We start from the raw sequence: 17,439 nt of genomic DNA on the forward strand, positions 1-17,439 counted from the left end.
TATACCACTGTTATTTTTAATTATTTCTTACACCATTAGTATAGTATGTTATTATTATTATTTTTTTTTATTTTTGGCACTAGACTGCCTAATCTGTTTCGAGGGTCAGTTCTGACATCAAATGATTTCAATTCAACCTTCTTCTGATCACAGTTACGAGAGATCGAACCGTGATCCTCCCTACTAAGTCTATTGTCAATCACTACTAGACCGTTATAATAGTATGCATATTTCAATGAGATTTACTACTATCCTTTATAATAGTAGTAAATGGATGAAAACATATAATATACTGTATGTAGTAAGATCAATCAACACTAAAAGTATCAAACATGATTTATGTTCTATTATTACTTAACAATCTAAACTTTAATGATTTGGTATCTATCGTATCTACGTATCCGATACCCGTATCCAAATCCGTCGTGTTTGTGCTTCACTGTTGTCAACTGATATTGATGTGCAAAATATGTTTGAAACTAGGTGGCATATTCACTGACTGCTAAATAAAATCAACCTTAATTCTTCCAAAGTTCCAATCGATGATTTTAATAATACAATTGACAACGGCAAATCGGTTACATGCTGGTGTCAACACCTAATATGACAGCCAGTTAGCCTTTATGTATACTATAATACAATTATTTACAAAGGAAACAATGCAAAAACTCTAGAAATCCTCGCAACTACAACCTTAACAATTGTATGATACATATTGCTTTTGACCTTTCTTCACAAGTTCAGTCATAATAGTAAAATGAAAACAAGAATTTCAAGTGCAGTTACACATGGAAATTTTAGTCTGCATCATCTGCTGTAAAGTCAGGCTCGGGGGGTTTCTGTAATTTCACCAATTCCCTAGCAGTCTTGGCAAGTCTATTGCGGTGTACACCACGGAGAGTGTGCGCGGCAAACTTTGAGACTAATAAGGCAGCACCAAGGCTGGAGGAACTACCACCAGTGTTGCCATGAGTTCCTTCTGACTCATCTGCTTCTTCTTCCTTTTGACGAAGCTTCATAATTTTCTTTTTGCAATATCGACGCCATGCTGCTTGAATAAAGCATGCAGCCCAAGTTCTCCATTGCTGAGAGTAAAAACGAAAAGTGTGTTGAACCTGTCTACTGTGAAGACGCCTAAACTGACTGGCAACAAATTTCAGCTCATCGGCAGTTAAGGCAAATGTTTCAACCTCTGTTAATGCCTTAACTGTTCGAGTAGAAGATGGAAGATTAGAACCAGATTTGGGGTCTAGGGCCCAGGTTAAAAGCTCCTCCCCACAGAAGTCAGCCTCTTTTAGAAAACCGCGGTTGAAAAAGCCACTCCTCCCACCATCCGTGGTTACACTCTCAAGGCGTCCACGTATGATGAAAAGCATCTCATCGACTGGATCTCCTTCCCGAACAATATAAGTACTTTCTGTAAATAAACATGGTTTCAGTCTCTCACATATGGCATCAAGCAATCTCTCATCCATACTCTCAAATAGTGGAACCTACAAATCCATGAAAAGCAATTAATGAATTAACAAATTCAGATGCTCAAACAGCAAATTGATTAAGCTAATCTATGCGAGAGAAATAAGAGATCAAGTTCAAAAGTTTTATAAATAAGTCCAACAAATAATAACTTAATGTGATATACTGCAACGACATAAATGTGGAACTGATCAATGGCATTTTAATCTTCTAATGCAAAAAAATTTGTTCTTTCTTTATCAGAGTAAAGTTGAGTCCTTTTTAGTCACACATTTGAGATAGAGTGGTTTGGTGTTTCACTAATTTTTAAGTGTTTGTGACAGCATACCCTCCTCACTAAAGCCAAACAAAGATGACGCTTAATATCTCTTCGAAGATCCTTTGGTAAACTCTGAACTAAAATATCTTCATCTACACCACGTGTTGCCAACCACTTATATTGATCATATCGTCTCACACGCTCTCTCAGCTCTTTTGGGAGCAAGCGGTGATGCATCCACTGTTCTGAATCACGCCTTTTGACTCTCATTTCCTCAAGCCTGAGGGTAAGGGATTGAAGATATGTCTGCAATAATGGGAAATACAGAAACCTCAGTAATAGTTTATAAGCAATCTACTATTTCATACTTTAATGAGAAACAGCATTCAGAACAAGCTTAATAGTTTATAAGCAATCTATGTGTTCCTATGAATGTGTATTCTTAAGGCAGAACCATATAGTTCTCAACTATGAAGCACATAAATTGACCCTAACACAGTTACAACACAAACATGTGTATGTGTGTGGCAAAAGATGCATAATTTATAACATCATATACATAAGCTTCAAATGTACAATGTCTCAAAATATCATACGAGGCAACATGAAATCAAAAACTTGAGGGAAAGAAAATTGGTCTATGACAAAAGCAGTATATTAGTCCTGCCATGCTTCTTAGGACTTCAACATGAATGTAGAGTAATTCAAACATTAAGTATCCATCATATTTGGCACAGAACAAATACAAGCCCACATATAATCCAGCGTGTTGCTGACAGACTGAATAACAAAACTTCAACCGTTCTGTTTTTAAAAATAAGTTAAGCTAAATGATTCGAAATATACCTGCATGTTGCCAATCAGAAGTGCAAAGAGGATGAGGCCTGCTATGGCAAGTGCTATTGAAAAGATAACTTCCCCAGGATAGGTGCTAGTCTGAAGCCCCTGACCAAGGGTACTGCAGTGAAGTCAATGAAAGTTAAATAATCTATGAAATCAAGAGAGAAGAGGGAGAGGGGGAGATGTCACATTAGAGCAAGTAATTTCATCTGTACTACACCTCAAAATGCAAAGCACAAACATTAGGGATCTAGATAGGAATATGTTCAAATATAAAAGGTTACACGCTAATTTTTTATTTTTTTTAGATCAAAATGTGAAGCATGCCCAAAAATGCAGGCTTTAGAACTTATCACTGTTATAAGGAATTCTAAGATATCGTCGATATGGTCTATAAAATATTAATATGTAGTCTAACTTCGAAAGTATTGAGTTTTTAGCTCAAAATAAGACCAGTATTCTAGACGTAGAAACTCCAGAAAAATCAATAACATTAATTGTACTCAACGATAAGACCACTTGAGTGGTGGTGGTGGGTAATCATGCTCCAAAAGAGCAGTCCAATATACTCTTATCCTGAGAAAAGATAATTAAATTTTGAGAGATCGTCAAACCCTAACAACGAATAAAATAAATCCCTTGCAGTGCGATTTGTCTGTCACACCTTTATCCTGGACCAGGAAGTCAAACTTTATATGGGGTGTTCCATAACTAACCAAAGAGGATAAAGTTCTGAAATGCCAAAATTTTGCTAGTCACTAAAATATACAATTTCTTCAATGATTTAGACACGTTCATTTTTTCTTCCTACTAACCTTTATAAGACCACTTGCAATGTATATAAGAAAATTACAATGTCATAAAACACCACATTGACATAACATGCAACATCCGAGAGGTGCGACCTCATTAAAGTTGAAGCTACCCAGGGCCAGGACCCACTACATCACTGATACAACTAGAATCGACCATGTTTCTATCTAATTTGTTCAAAACTTAATGCATTATTTTTCAAACAATCTAGAAATAATAGAACTAAACCAAAAATGTAAATACATATCAGACTTCAGAAAGAACATAGTTGTTTTGATCTTTCTAATTGCTGTTACATAATGCACAACAAAATTATCCAGAAGAAACAGATTAATTACCTTAAATTTTGGAGCCCCCACCATAAACAATAACAATACTTCGAGATGAATGTCTTGGATGAAATGATACCAGATGACAAGGCTTGTGTAAAAATACCATAATCAAAAGGTGGAGGTTTATCATCTACAGAGCACTTTGACTTAAAAATATCTTTGCTTTTATTTTGCCAGGCACTGTAACCTTCCGTATGCTGGTTCTCACAATACAGGTAGTTTTTTTTGCACCCATTGTCACTGCAAGCCTTCTGCCAGCACGAGTCATTGCGTTCAATAGCTAACAAGTACCAAAAAGAACCAACTATCTGCAAATAATCATTGATGGAAAGAAACCCAAAATAAATTAGTGGCAAAGTTGGCGCGCCATAGGGCTAGATAGCAAGAATAATAGCATAGCTAGTGCGATTTTATATAACTCAAATAAAAACCACTTACATGACTGGCAAGCATGTATAACATCAAATAATATGCAGCACCTGCCCATGCAGTTTCAGCAAAGACACCAGCTGTTCTCTTAAGCTCTGAGGTTAACGGTACCATTCGAAGAAATCTAGGAACATACTGAAGCAAGATAATGAACAGCAAGGCCTGCTTTGTTGCTAGTACATCTGAACTTTTTGACCTCTGAAGAAATCTCCAAACAACAATCTGAATATAAGAATGTAAAAAGAAAACAAAAGCCAGCGTTTAGTTTTCTTATACTCCTTAAAGGTACAGTAGCAATAAGGACATGCGTTAGACTTATACAATAACTGTTGTGATTTTAGATGCGGATGCCCAATGAGTAGTCATAAAGAAGTGTTTTTGAACATGATAGTGAATGTCAATGTGGACTAAGCAGTAGCAAATTGTAACAGAATACAAAGTATAAATAATTTGAACATACTTGGATGTCAATATTGCATTCCCAATATAAGGGTTCAGTATATCCAATCCACCCAAAAAATATCATTTTCACCTAATTTTTGTAGCACACATTCCAGCTAACAAACATAACTGATCTAAAAATAGGAGAACTTAAAACAAAAAAAGAAGCAGCATTCATAAAAGTATAAACAAAATCCATATTAGAAAAATTATAAGATAAGCCCCAAGTTCAATAGTTTCAAACCAAATAAAACAGATATGAGATTGAAGAGCTTTATTGTATTGATTAATGATGACAGTGTTGCCTATTTGCTGTGGTATTGCAAAGCAGGATATTTTATCCACCATTTTTATTGTGCTCGTTCTTTCTTCTCTGTAGTAATTTAGTGAAGTCTCTTACTTCACCCCCCCCACCAAAAAAAAGTATTAACAATAAAGACCTTCCATTGGGGCAATTTCCAAATCAAGCCTTGATCCAAACACAAAAAGAACCAAGAAAGGATTGCAGCGAAGATAATATCTTAAGGAAATCCAAAGTGAAAGATAACAGAGTTGTAAACGTTGTAAATACAGAAAGATCATAAAATCCAAAGAAAATCATCATACAGTATTAACAAAAAGAGATTGATTCAAGGTACAACAGTCTTTTCAACCTGTGGTACCGGCAACACCGATAGGAAATCGATGATGAAATATCGTCGCAAGTATCGCTTGGCTATCTGTACTGAATCTATCACAAGCTCACCCCGCCCAAAGACACGAGATGATGGAGCAATGTAAGCAGTACGAAATTGGAGAGCCATGTGTATAAGATAGAAAGCATCAATGATTGTCCTCAAGGTGGTGACTATTGTCGCCAACTTTCGATCTATACCCAGACAGTGTAATTGATCATTGATGACAGGGAGATAAAAAAACAGTGGATCCACAGACACAGATAAAATGCATGAGATAACAAATAACTTATTCCAAAAGAGTAAAAATTTGTCTTGGGGATCAAATATCTTCTTTTCAGACACTTTAAGATCTTCTGGAAACACCGCCCTAGATACCCCAAGTCCAAGTGATCGACCAATTGACTTCAGTCCTTCAGACCCCCTCCTCATTCCTTTTTTAAAAGACCTAGAGGTTGTGCTGCTTCTATGACCACCATGGCTTAATTTATCAATACTAAATCCAGATTTGGTGACTCTGACATCAGAAGATGATGATAGCCTAGAATCCAAGACATCCCACCTAGAAAAAATGAACAGAATGCATAGAAAGATGTCAGTTCATAAACTAAGGTAATGTAACTATCAGTTCATAAACAGGAATATGAAAACTCATTCTAGATCAGAGAAAGGCACAGAGAAGATATCAATAAATAAGGAAATTTGTACCAAATAATGTGTGCACATAGTAACACTAACACCAAGGTCACTCTGAGTTAAGTAGTAAATAATCAAATCAAACTAAAAAAAAGCTACATCCACAATATTCATTGAAGCATCTTAAAATTATTAGCACTACTCTCTTCTCCTTCATATATCTACCATGACCTTGCAACAAAAATATATAGGATACCTAAAAGAATTTTCTCGCTGGCCGCCCATGTACTGTGACTTGTAATCACCGCCATCAAACATCTTTCAACAGTTGATCACAGAAGCACTACCTGCAGACTAACATACAAAACAATAATCAAAACAATGAACAATAATATTCATAATATTGCTGTTTTCATGGTCAGATTCCAAATGTTTACTAAAACCATCATGGTAGACGGTGGAACAATTTCCAATTCAAATAAGGGGGAAAAAGTGTACTTTCAAGAATGACATTGCCCAATTCTAGAAACTTATGCTCACTATTACTTTTTCCAGGTGTTAAAACCCATATGTAAATCTATTATGTAATGTGGATTGATTGCACAAGAAAAATGAACCTAAAGTTGCCACTTTCACGTCTATCATATTCCTTCCATCACAACATTAGTAAAAAAAATATTAAACTTCTAAACCAAACTACTGCTACTTTTTTTCTTTTCTTACCAAATTACTGCTACGAAGTTTCCACTACCGTTTAACAGTGACTAATCTCTGTCGGAAAACTTGTGGGGCACACAAACTCCTGACCACTTACTTAAGAGGACTAAAACCCTTACCACTTGGACCTATTCATTTTTTACTACCACTTGGACCAATTCATTGTTGGTAGTGGTACCAAACCATTGTTACTAGTATTTACTAAGATATGGCGAATCAAAAAAAAAAAAAAAAAATGCTAAAAAAGCCAAATTATTTGGTAATTGGTAGCCTGTGTTTGGTACAAAATTATTTAGAAGTACTTCGGTAGGCATATTAAGTGGATATGTACCGGTGCAAAATTGTTTGGTGCAAAATTATTTAGAAGTAATTTTATTTAATTGAAAAATTAATGAAGTAATAATTGTTAATTAATGGAGTACAATTTCATATCCCTTCATAATTATCTAAAATAAAAGAGAAAAAAAATGGATCTATTTTAGTTCTATTTCAACAGATGCAAATAATTGAAGTCATGTTTTTGCAGTTCAACAATAAGAGCACAGCGTAATCTGAAGAACGACGGTGGACAGTTTCCAGCCACCGGAAAACCCGCCGGCGGCGAGGACGAAAATAATTTATATAATTTGTGAAATTCAATTAAAATGAAAGCAATTAAATTGAGAAAAAGAAAAAGAAAAGAAACGGACCTCATAGAGAAAAATAGTGGATGTTGAAGTTCCGGTGACTGAAGAAACAGAAAATCTTAAGACAACTTTGCAAAGCACCGAATATCAAGGAGGAAGAAACGCAGAGCAGAGGGATCCTAATCTCAAATCACATAAAAATGTTAAATTAAATTAAAATATCAACTTTTTTCATTTTATTTCAAAAAGTAGTAGTATATTATATTATATTATTGAAGATAATTTGATTAGACGCCAACAAATTCTATTAAATTATGCACATTCTTTTTTACAATGTTCCTTTTTACTTAATAATAATAATCATATAAATAAATAAATAATAATATTATCATAAAAGTATAATAAGTTTTTGTGATCTTAATTCAGTTGATAGACATATCATGTAATATATGCAAAAGTCGATGTTCGAATCCGGATATTTCATTTATCCGTTTTTAAGATGAAATTTTTAGTCGATTGACTACTTGAGCCGAAAATTGGATTATGTTCATATTGCTGACTTTTAGTTAAGCTTCTCCAATAGTAAGTGTCTCTCTCATTTGCAATGTCACTTTTTTTGCAACAAAAATTGTTCTTAATTTTCTCTTATTGGAGTGACAACAATGAATACAACATTCTAAGCATAGAGATTTATCAGAGTCAAGGAAAAAGGAAAGAAAATATAAACTCAAAATATCACTTGTACTTGTAGCTGTAGATTCTTCACTCAATAGGACCACAAGTAAAAGTCCTAAAACTTTAGACTAAGAAATACCCAAATTCTTTTTGTTTTTTTGGAGTAGAAATACCAAATTCTTCCATTTGCACTATGAAATTAGTTTATTCTTTTTTTATAATTAAATTAGTTTATTCTGTCAACAAAATAAAGTAATAAAAAATACATTTGTATATGGTGTAAAACAAATTTATTAGAATACTTTATGCTGATTTTGTGGGATACTCTACCCGGCAATTTTGTTTCTTTCTTGTTATATAATTTTAAAAATAGGGTTAAATAAATTTTTTGTTCTTAAAACTATAACTAATTTTAATCTTTTAAAGTAAAAATTGAATGCTTTTGTTCTCTTAATTTTTTTGTTTTTTTTAACGGACATAATTTTGAAGGTAATATAGACACACAAAGGGTTAATAGTTAATACTTAATATTATCAATGGACATAAGGCAGAGCAAAAAAAATATGAAATTTTTTTGGAAAGAGGAAAGCATCTGATTTTTATCTTTAAGAATTAAAATTGAAATCTATAATTTTTAGGAATAAAAATTTATTTTAAAAAAAATCATTATCTTTTTGGATCCACATCAAATTTCAAGCCGATTATGATTTTTTTAGTCAAGTAGTTTAATGGATATAAATTCACCTTTTGCAATGAATAAGTGAGAGATCTGAGATTCGTACCGCAATCCTACATATAAAATGTTATATCTTATCAATTGAATTATGGTCATGGAGAAAATTTCAAGTTGATTCTAGTAAAAAATAAATAAAATTAATGCAATTGAGCGTGTTGATTGATCATTAAAAAAAATATTAGTATTTTTATTTTTTCATACTCAAGTAGTAGGATTGTTTAGAGTTGACATATATATATAGTGCATGATTTCAGAGGAAAATAACATTCATCATAAAATTGAAATATGTATATACTATATACATAGAATTCTTTATCAATGAAGTTTGTGACGTGCATTTCCCTTTCACACATTACAACTAGACGATAGTAATTGCATTAAAAAAATAAGTGGCATTATCAAACCTTTATCTAAAGTCTAACGATCAAATTAATTTGTTCCATACATACACATTGACTAGGGGGGAGAAAAGAGGATCTAGGGTTTTAAATCTCTTTTGGTTACAAATTCTTTTTTGAAGTTCTGGAACACAAATCAACGATAAACAAACGGTATCAGGATTGACCAATTACACCACATGTTTAGAAATTAGAAGTTGTTTGAAAGGTGGAAAAGTAGGTAATTTCGAATTTCGATCCCTCAAATAATATGTATTGTAACTTGTTGTTTAATGATTTTATCGGAACGACTATGAATTTGAATTCCGACCACTCCATGTGATGTAATTGTTGATACTTATCATTGCAGGCATAATTAAATATACAATGATGGATGTACTCAATTTTTTTCGTCAAGTAGTTTAATGACAAGATTAATTCACACATTTAAATGTGAAGAAACGTAGAATTCGGATTCGAACCCCGACCACTTCAATAATGATCTCAATTAATTAAACAAGTACATTGAAAAATAAAGATAATTAAGATAGCTAGAGGAAACAATAGTGCAACATAATAAGATGCTATAATGATTAATGAGCTTTAAGAAAGAAAAAAAAGACACTATAGGAGTATAATGAATGAATAACTATGTTTATGGTTGATGATTTAATTAATGAACTAATTACGAGGATGTGTATTATCTGGATGAGCCATCCCAGAAGAAACCTTAGCAACATCCAAAGCTGATGCTTCAGGCTTCTTATTAGCGTACAAAACAAAATAACCTAACACAGATATTGCTGCAAAACCTCCTATGGCCATTCTCATTGGACAAAATGGTGCTTTCTTACGTTGGTGAAGTACATCTGTTGAATGTGGTCTAGGTGGTGAATCTTTCATTGCTTGATTATTTCCAGATCCTGCCATAATTTATCACTTTACTTTTCTCAATTTCAAATATTATTTTCAATTTCTCTTCTTCTAGTGTTTGATATTTTGATGCTTAATTGTGGAAGTATTGAATATTGATAGAAGAAAGAGAAGGAAATGGGAGTGGTTAGAAGAAATGATAGGCGAAAAATAATGACTTCTCTACAAATGTAGCTTCTATAATTGGATTCTTTGACATTTGACACGTTCTTATGTTCTCCTTGACCTTCAAATTTTGTTTCAATTTCGTCAACTTATTGTAATTTCAAAAAAAAAAAACAAATTAATAAAATGAAAATTAATAAAACACGAAAGCAAAACGAGAATGTGTTTGACTTTGACCACACACAAATATTGCATTTTTATGTATGTAATCACAAAGCTTAGGAAACATTCAAATTAAGAACATCATCATATCATAGCCAATAAATTAAAATCCTCAACCTCACGATGAATCCTCCTCGACCAATGCACCACCTTTACTACTACGTACTCAATGAATTTGGCGCTGGTGGTGGAAAAGGCGAGGGTGACAGTAGTCATGGCGATGGTGAAGGTGACGGAGGAGAAGACGAAGGCATTACAGTTATGACCGCTACCTTTAATCCCATTTTGCAATGACCCTTTCTTCCACTTATGAAATATCTTACTCCTAATCTATCAAGCACTATCTTTGTATTACCGCCGTAGTACCTGTCGTTATTATGTCCCCTTGTATTACACTTTATATAGTCATGCTCATCAACTTCATGCACCGATTCTTTAGTTCTATCGTACTCAAACACTGTAAATATACACGTGCGATCAAACTTATATATATATAATTTAATTGTTTTTTATAAAAAGGACCGAAAGTAGTTTATATATATATATTACCGATTGTATCGCCAATTGTGAATTGGTGATGAGTAGAGGCCCAGTTGGTGAATGCATGAAATGATGGAAGAGGAAACCTCCATGATTTTTTACCGTCTCCAACTATATATTCTTTGGATTCGGAGCATGAAATTAGAAGCCCAATTGAGAAAATGGTAATCAACAATATTGAAGAAGAAGAAACCATAATTTTCATGCCAGCTCTGTTTCGTTTGAACACAATATATATGTAATGTGCACTAATTAATTAAATTGAAAATTAATGTTATTATTATTACTGTTAAAGTAGTGGCAAGGGATGGTGAAAATTGGTAGTAGTTGATAATGTATAGGAGCCACTTAATTAGCAATTATTTTTTTTTTTTTTACCCTCTAGTTTCTAGAGGAATGGGGCCCCTAGTAGTCCAGAGTTCGGGGCGAGTTCTGGCATCAAGTGATTTCAGTCTCCTCCCAAATACAGTTGTGGGGATCGAACCGTGGTCCTCCCTACCAAGTACAGCGCCAATCACAACTGAACCAACTAACATTTGAGTTTTTTATTTATAATTTTAGTGAATATGGCACTTGGCAATTATGGAAGTAACACAATTTTTTTGTTAAACTGGCGAGCCATATAGCCTTAAGATTCTTGCATGAGTTTTAAGTGAATACTAGTATAACTGAGCCGTGCAATGCACGGGTTAATTTTCATTGAAAAATATTAAAATATTAATAATAATATTTTTTGATTTATTAATTAACAAAATTTATTTGATATATTCAATGTAATTTATCTAAATATGAAAAATGATACAGATTTTAGAGATTTTAAAGGGGAAGGGCGGAATGGTCTGACGAAGAGTGAAACTCATCCACTCTCCATTTCCGATCAACGTGTTATTTTCTCTCTTGTAGCCATCTTCACTGGTCTTTACTACAATGCAAGGATCTCATGAACATAACAAATTGAATAAATAAATTCTATATTATTTTTCAGATGAAGATCAACCTCCCCGTGACCATATTTTTAAATGATTCTCTTGTTTAGAAAATAAAATTGAGAAGAATGTTAATAACATTTTCTTAATATATTCTATATATAGTGGTGAGACTCTCATGAGTGTCACTCACTTAAAGAGCGAGCTGAGTAATTGAAAGTGTTAAAAAAAATAGTGTTTTCTGGCCTTCTTTATTCATAAACATGTTCATGGTTTTTTTGTCAAGCAACAGATGTGGAAACTTTGTACTATATAATAGTAAACACTACAAATAATGTGGATCTACACATATTTTTTTGAACATCAAAAGAAAGAATTCTATAAATTGCAGAAAAAAGCACTAAATTATTTCTTTCTTTTTCTGTTTTCACAGCCAGTTTAATTTGATTCGGGGTTAATTCTGGTATCAAGTGATTTATTTGATTGATATACAACATATGAATATTCAAATGCATTTTGACATGTATTAACATCTAATGTATTACAATAATTACTATAATACAGTTAAGCATATTCCCTATTTTTATTGCACTAATATTATATGAAATTTGAATTTTAATATGATGATCTTATTCATAGAAAGTTTAAATATGGTCAATGCATAAATAAGTCATTATATTGAATTGAATAAATATAATTGTTAAAAAGTTATTAGAGTAAAGACATAATTTCTTCTGATATAAAAAAAAAAAGACACAATTCCTTTAATAAAGGATCCAATTTAGTCATCATGAAAAAGTTAAACCATCTTTTTAGTCTATGTCAAGGTTTTAAATTGTGGTTGCGGTCATGGATGTGGTTGCGGTTGTTGCGAATGCGGTCATTACGGTCGCTGCAACGCGCAATGCGGCTATTGCGGCGTGAAATCATTTTGACATTTCACAAGCTATATAAAATGAAACTACTATGTAACTATATTATTTATTCATCATTGCATAGTCTTAGTTTATTCCATAAACACTAATTTGAATGTGCTTAAAATACACGGTTGAGAGATGGTTAAAAGTAAGATTTTTCATTAGATTTGACACAAATTATGATTTAAAGGTCATAAATTTTATTTTTTTGTGAGAAAATTTGAACCAACATCGTCGAAAATGTCTGATGCGGTTGTGGTGCGGTTACGATGCGGCTGTACACGTGAATATTGTGTTGTAATTTTTGTCTCTAACATGCAAAGATCACAAATATTTGCAAGGATCATGAATCTGCAATATACAATGAAAACAATTATAATCAACAAAAAAAATTACAATCAACAAAACAAAATTATCTATATTAAGGACATATGCATTGTAAATAGTCTAATCTGCGTAGAAAATAAATTCATAAATAAGTGCTCAATAAATTCATAAATAAGTGCTCATAGTATTTTATTGGTCATAGAGATGTATAAAAACAGTAGTACAAAAATAAGCCAACAATGAAGCAGATGAAAATGAAATATACTACTCACACAAAATAGACGAATAGAGAAAGAGAGTACCTTTAAATGTTAGCTGAAACAAAAAAAAAAGTGTACAAAAATGATTAGAGTAGAACAATATAAACGTGAAAATAAGTAAGTGAACAGAAAAAAAAAAAGTGTGCTATACCTTTTAAAAAAAATGGAAGAAAAACAAAATGTAATAAATAATGGTGAAAACTATACCTATATATTGATCCCAGACACTAAAACGTTTTTGCTGTTAAATGATATTAATCATGATTATAATTTTCTTTTTATAAGTCAATGAGGATTTTCTCAAAATAAAAAAACTTAATTAATGTCAATAAAGAGCATAATTACTATTCACACAAAAATTTTGCTACAAAAATAATAATAATAATACGTGATTGACACTAATAATATATTAATGAATTAATATGTAATATAATGAATCAAATGATTTGAATATATCCTGATTTAATTGAAGAACATTAAATTCGATTTATAAACAATAATTGAGAAATGATTGAATTTCCAAATTAGCCAAAGATTCTAAGTAAAATGATATCATCATATATTAGAGAAATTGGAAAGGTCTTCATAGTTAGCCACATAGGAATTAGAGAAATATTAGAATGCCACATAAGACATGGATCAATGAAATGGTGCCACATAGGAATAAGACCATGAGAGAGAAACTCCTAAACATATAAATAATAGATTTCGTAATCCTTTGGATGAAACAAATAAACAAATCCTTTGGATGAAAAAAAAAATCCGTGATCAAGATTCTTGCATGAGTTTTAAGAGACGATCAGCCATAATCAAGACTCTTGCATGAGTTTTAAACAAATTAAAGGATATATTCGTAAACTATTTTATTTTTCATTCTAGAGTAGAGACAGAGCGTTACATCACAATGTCTCTGACAATAAAAATCCAAGAGCTTATTTCTTTTTTGTTAAGTAGCTTAAGAATAAACTCGCACATTTTAATTATAAAAAAATAAAAAATTTCAAATTTAAATTTAGGCAGGACGACAGATAAATATAAAACATTCTCTCAGCTACTAACTTAGTTGTAATTACAATGTGATTAAGGAAAAATAAAAGATTAGAAACATTCGAGCTCTTGCGTGTAATATTTCATATTTTATACACTATTATAGGTTTGAGATTGATTCCACAGTAAAAATCACTCAAATCTACATTTATGTTCTACTTTTTGTTTAATCAAACGTTTATGTTCCACATTAATCGATTAAATTAAAGCTCTAACCGATTAGTATTGTGCAAATTTTGATCATAACTTGATCTAAAGAGAAAATACTACAAACTTCTAGTTGAACACTAAGAAGAATCAAGTTCTAACAAGTTGATGCATTGAGGTCACCATTTAAGTTATGTTGCTTCTAAAAAATGTATTTAGAGTTGTAGACATCATATTAAGCTCAAACAAATTTCAATTGAAAAATAAGAGACACGACTATACAATTTTATTGAAGGGATCTTACCCTCATTAGTTATTAAAGAGGGTAAATTTTAATATGAACCACTTCATCAAGTGGTTCATGGTGGACCAGTCACGAATAACATTATAACGAATACGAATTTTACAAAATCCACCGTTGGATTTAAAGTTTAGATTATATAGATCATCCATAAAAATTTAGAAAAATTCAAAATCATTTATATGTTATTGAGACACATCAAGATTAACGGTTTATTAAATAACGTAAATCTTGATGGGTCTCAATAACATATCAAATGATTTTCAAAAAAATTTATAGATGATCTATATGATATAAACTTTCAATCTAATAACGAATTTTGTAAAATTCATATTCGGTAGATCACTTGTCCACGGTGGACCACTTGTGAAGGTGGTCCACCGTAGCATTGGCCATTAAAGAGGGCTAAATCCATCAAATTAAGAAATACACAATAAAAGAGAATGACTTGATAGTCAAAATTCTAGTGAATTTAATTTGGGAAACAAGTTGCTACATTCTCCCCTCTTAAAAGAATTTCATCTTCAATATCCATTTAACGGTTGAATGAATAAACGATAAATTGAACTTTTTTTTTTGACAAATGAATGGAACTTTGGCACGAATAGAAACGATTCAATAATAATAATAATAATAATAACTCATAGTTTAACGAAATGAGTTTTGAGTAAAACGTGAAGAATGAACACTTAAAGATAAACTAAGTTCATGGGCGAATTCATTCTCATTAACAAGAAACTAACAACAAAACTTTATTAATATCTATGAAAAATTATAAAAACACAAGGCAAAATGAAAATGTCATTGACTTTAACCAACATACACAAATAACATTGCATATATTTATGTATGCTTAGGGACTCATCTAAGCAAATACATATAACATGTTAAATTAACAACATCATCATAGTAATCAATGAAATCCCCAACCATATAATGAATCCACAGCCAATAGCACCACCTTTACTTCCGGATAAATTTGGTGACGGTGACGGTGAAGGTGAAGGCGATGGTGAGGGTGACATTGACAATGACTCAGTCGAAGACTGAGGCAGTGTTAATGCCGGCCGCACCAGAGCCGGTGAAGGTAAATAAGACGGTGTAGGAGACATGACAACAACAGCTAACTTTAATCCCCTCTTGCAATGACCTTTCCATCCACTCATGAAATAGTGTACTCCTGGTTTATCAAGCACCACCTTAGTATTTCCATTGTGCCTCAAACTTATATATGGTCCCTTTGTATTACACTTTATAAAGTCATGCTCATTCATCACTTCACGCACTGATTCTCTGAAGATATTGTACTGAAAAACTATACATGTGCAATTGATCAATGTTAATAATCAACAAAGAAAATTGCAAGTAATAAACATTAAATAATTACTAGTAATAGACGCGTGCTACCACACTGGTCATGACTCGTAATGTAACGCTACATAAAGTTAACATTTGTGAAGTAAAAAATAAATGTATAGCAGTTATAGTTTATTTACCGATAGTATCGCCAATTGTGAAATTGTGAGAAGAGGACCATAGAGTGAGTGCATCTGGTGATGAAAGAGGAACCTTCCAAACAAATACACCGTCTCCAACTACATGCTCTGTGGATTCAGAGCATGAAATTAGCAGAGACAATATTGAGAAAATGATAATGAACAATATTGGAGAAGAAGAAGAAGCCATATTCATGACTCTGTTTCGTTTGTCTCACTAGTTGTGTGAGAGACAGACTATAAATAGGATTCAACACAACATAACACTCAATCAAATATATTATTATTAGTATTATTTTCAAATTTATTAAATATGCATCTATAAAAACTAAATACTAGCAAAAATATCAATCTAACTTTTCTTAATTACTTGAAAAAAAGTTATTTGATATACATTGTAGTAGAAAACTAAGCCAATTTCCGCTTTATTTGGTAAAAATAACGACGGTTAGTTAAGTTAACTTATATCATATGAACTTATAACGAATATCTTATAATCTAACTTATATCTTATAGAAGATAAATTACCTGATTGAATTTGTAGTATTTTGATAAAATTAATTATATGTTTAATTAATATTAATTTTTTCAAATACGATAACAAAGATAAAATTGAAAAGTTATAAGTTAATTAAATTACATTGTCAAAATAATTTATAGGAAATAAAAATAAACTATGCATGGGGATGTAGCTCAAATGGTAGAGCGCTCGCTTTGCATGCGAGAGGTACAGGGTTCGATCCCCTGCATCTCCACTTTTTTTTTTTATGAACGTCTGTTCGACTATGTTTTCTATACCGTTCAAGATTTTGTCACTTTGTTGATGGATTAAGATTGTAATAACGAACTATGCATGGTGATTGCTTGTTGTTGGTTGCACATTGAGTTGTCAGTTCGTGGAATTGTTTACGTGTTGACAGCTGGTCCATTCGTCGTTCTCAAAATTTGGATTTGTTGTTCGTCATCCCTGCATCACATTATTTTGCAATTTGATTTAGCGCGTGACAACAAAGGCCCTATTCTCATATTCGAATTCACCCGACTCTCTTACTCACCTTCGTGTGCTGGTTGGTTTTATTCCTTCACTTAAACCAAGGATCTTAGATCTTGCCGTTGTGATCTTTTCTATTGTTTCAGAAGTTGGGATTGAGTTGGCTTTCCTTTCTTAACCAGGCGGAAAAGAGGCG

At 32.1% G+C, this 17,439-nt stretch overlaps 3 protein-coding genes and 1 non-coding gene across 5 annotated transcripts; 1 reads left to right on the top strand and 3 right to left on the bottom strand.

Moving 5' to 3' along the window:
- Positions 1-512: 512 nt before the first annotated feature.
- LOC123906922 (probable cyclic nucleotide-gated ion channel 5) lies at positions 513-7,621 on the bottom strand. 2 transcript variants are annotated; one of them, XM_045956954.1, is made up of 8 exons: positions 7,307-7,621; positions 6,157-6,247; positions 5,244-5,826; positions 4,159-4,371; positions 3,727-4,028; positions 2,582-2,693; positions 1,805-2,041; positions 513-1,493 (listed from the first exon to the last, which is right to left on the bottom strand). In XM_045956954.1, exons 2-8 carry the CDS (start codon positions 6,216-6,218, stop codon positions 798-800), a joined length of 2,205 nt encoding a protein of 734 aa, XP_045812910.1. In that variant the 5' UTR covers positions 6,219-6,247; positions 7,307-7,621; the 3' UTR covers positions 513-797. The 2 variants fall into 2 exon arrangements, with proteins under 2 accessions (XP_045812910.1, XP_045812909.1); XM_045956953.1 differs by having other exon boundaries at positions 6,157-6,254; positions 7,307-7,575.
- A 2,613-nt stretch (positions 7,622-10,234) lies between these two features.
- LOC123906923 (early nodulin-16-like) lies at positions 10,235-11,071 on the bottom strand. Its single transcript, XM_045956955.1, has 2 exons — positions 10,841-11,071; positions 10,235-10,748 (listed from the first exon to the last, which is right to left on the bottom strand). Exons 1-2 carry the CDS (start codon positions 11,034-11,036, stop codon positions 10,504-10,506), a joined length of 441 nt encoding a protein of 146 aa, XP_045812911.1. The 5' UTR covers positions 11,037-11,071; the 3' UTR covers positions 10,235-10,503.
- Positions 11,072-15,483: 4,412 nt separating this feature from the next.
- On the bottom strand, positions 15,484-16,480 carry LOC123906925 (early nodulin-16-like). Its single transcript, XM_045956957.1, has 2 exons — positions 16,253-16,480; positions 15,484-16,071 (listed from the first exon to the last, which is right to left on the bottom strand). The coding sequence occupies exons 1-2, from the start codon at positions 16,446-16,448 to the stop codon at positions 15,644-15,646; spliced, it is 624 nt and encodes a 207-aa protein (XP_045812913.1). The 5' UTR covers positions 16,449-16,480; the 3' UTR covers positions 15,484-15,643.
- Positions 16,481-16,934: 454 nt separating this feature from the next.
- On the top strand, positions 16,935-17,007 carry TRNAA-UGC. Its single transcript has one exon. It is a non-coding gene; the product is annotated as a tRNA-Ala (tRNA).
- The last annotated feature ends 432 nt before the right edge of the window (positions 17,008-17,439 follow it).

This window comes from Trifolium pratense, linkage group LG2 (genome assembly GCF_020283565.1).
Source record: "Trifolium pratense cultivar HEN17-A07 linkage group LG2, ARS_RC_1.1, whole genome shotgun sequence".
In the NCBI taxonomy this organism is placed as follows: Eukaryota; Viridiplantae; Streptophyta; class Magnoliopsida; order Fabales; family Fabaceae; genus Trifolium; species Trifolium pratense.

What these genes read in the sequence shown, in the direction of transcription:
- LOC123906925 (XM_045956957.1), bottom strand. Translation starts at nt 16,448, where the DNA reads ATGAATATGGCTTCTTCTTCTTCTCCAATATTGTTCATTATCATTTTC. An exon ending in CACAATTGGCGATACTATCG is followed by an intron (nt 16,072 to 16,252) that starts GTAAATAAACTA and finishes GCACATGTATAG; the next exon opens with TTTTTCAGTACAATATCTTC.
- LOC123906923 (XM_045956955.1), bottom strand. Translation starts at nt 11,036, where the DNA reads ATGAAAATTATGGTTTCTTCTTCTTCAATATTGTTGATTACCATTTTC. An exon ending in CACAATTGGCGATACAATCG is followed by an intron (nt 10,749 to 10,840) that starts GTAATATATATA and finishes GTATATTTACAG; the next exon opens with TGTTTGAGTACGATAGAACT.
- LOC123906922 (XM_045956954.1), bottom strand. Translation starts at nt 6,218, where the DNA reads ATGTTTGATGGCGGTGATTACAAGTCACAGTACATGGGCGGCCAGCGA. An exon ending in CAGCGAGAAAATTCTTTTAG is followed by an intron (nt 5,827 to 6,156) that starts GTATCCTATATA and finishes CATTTTTTCTAG; the next exon opens with GTGGGATGTCTTGGATTCTA. An exon ending in TTCTGATTGGCAACATGCAG is followed by an intron (nt 2,042 to 2,581) that starts GTATATTTCGAA and finishes CCATTATTGCAG; the next exon opens with ACATATCTTCAATCCCTTAC.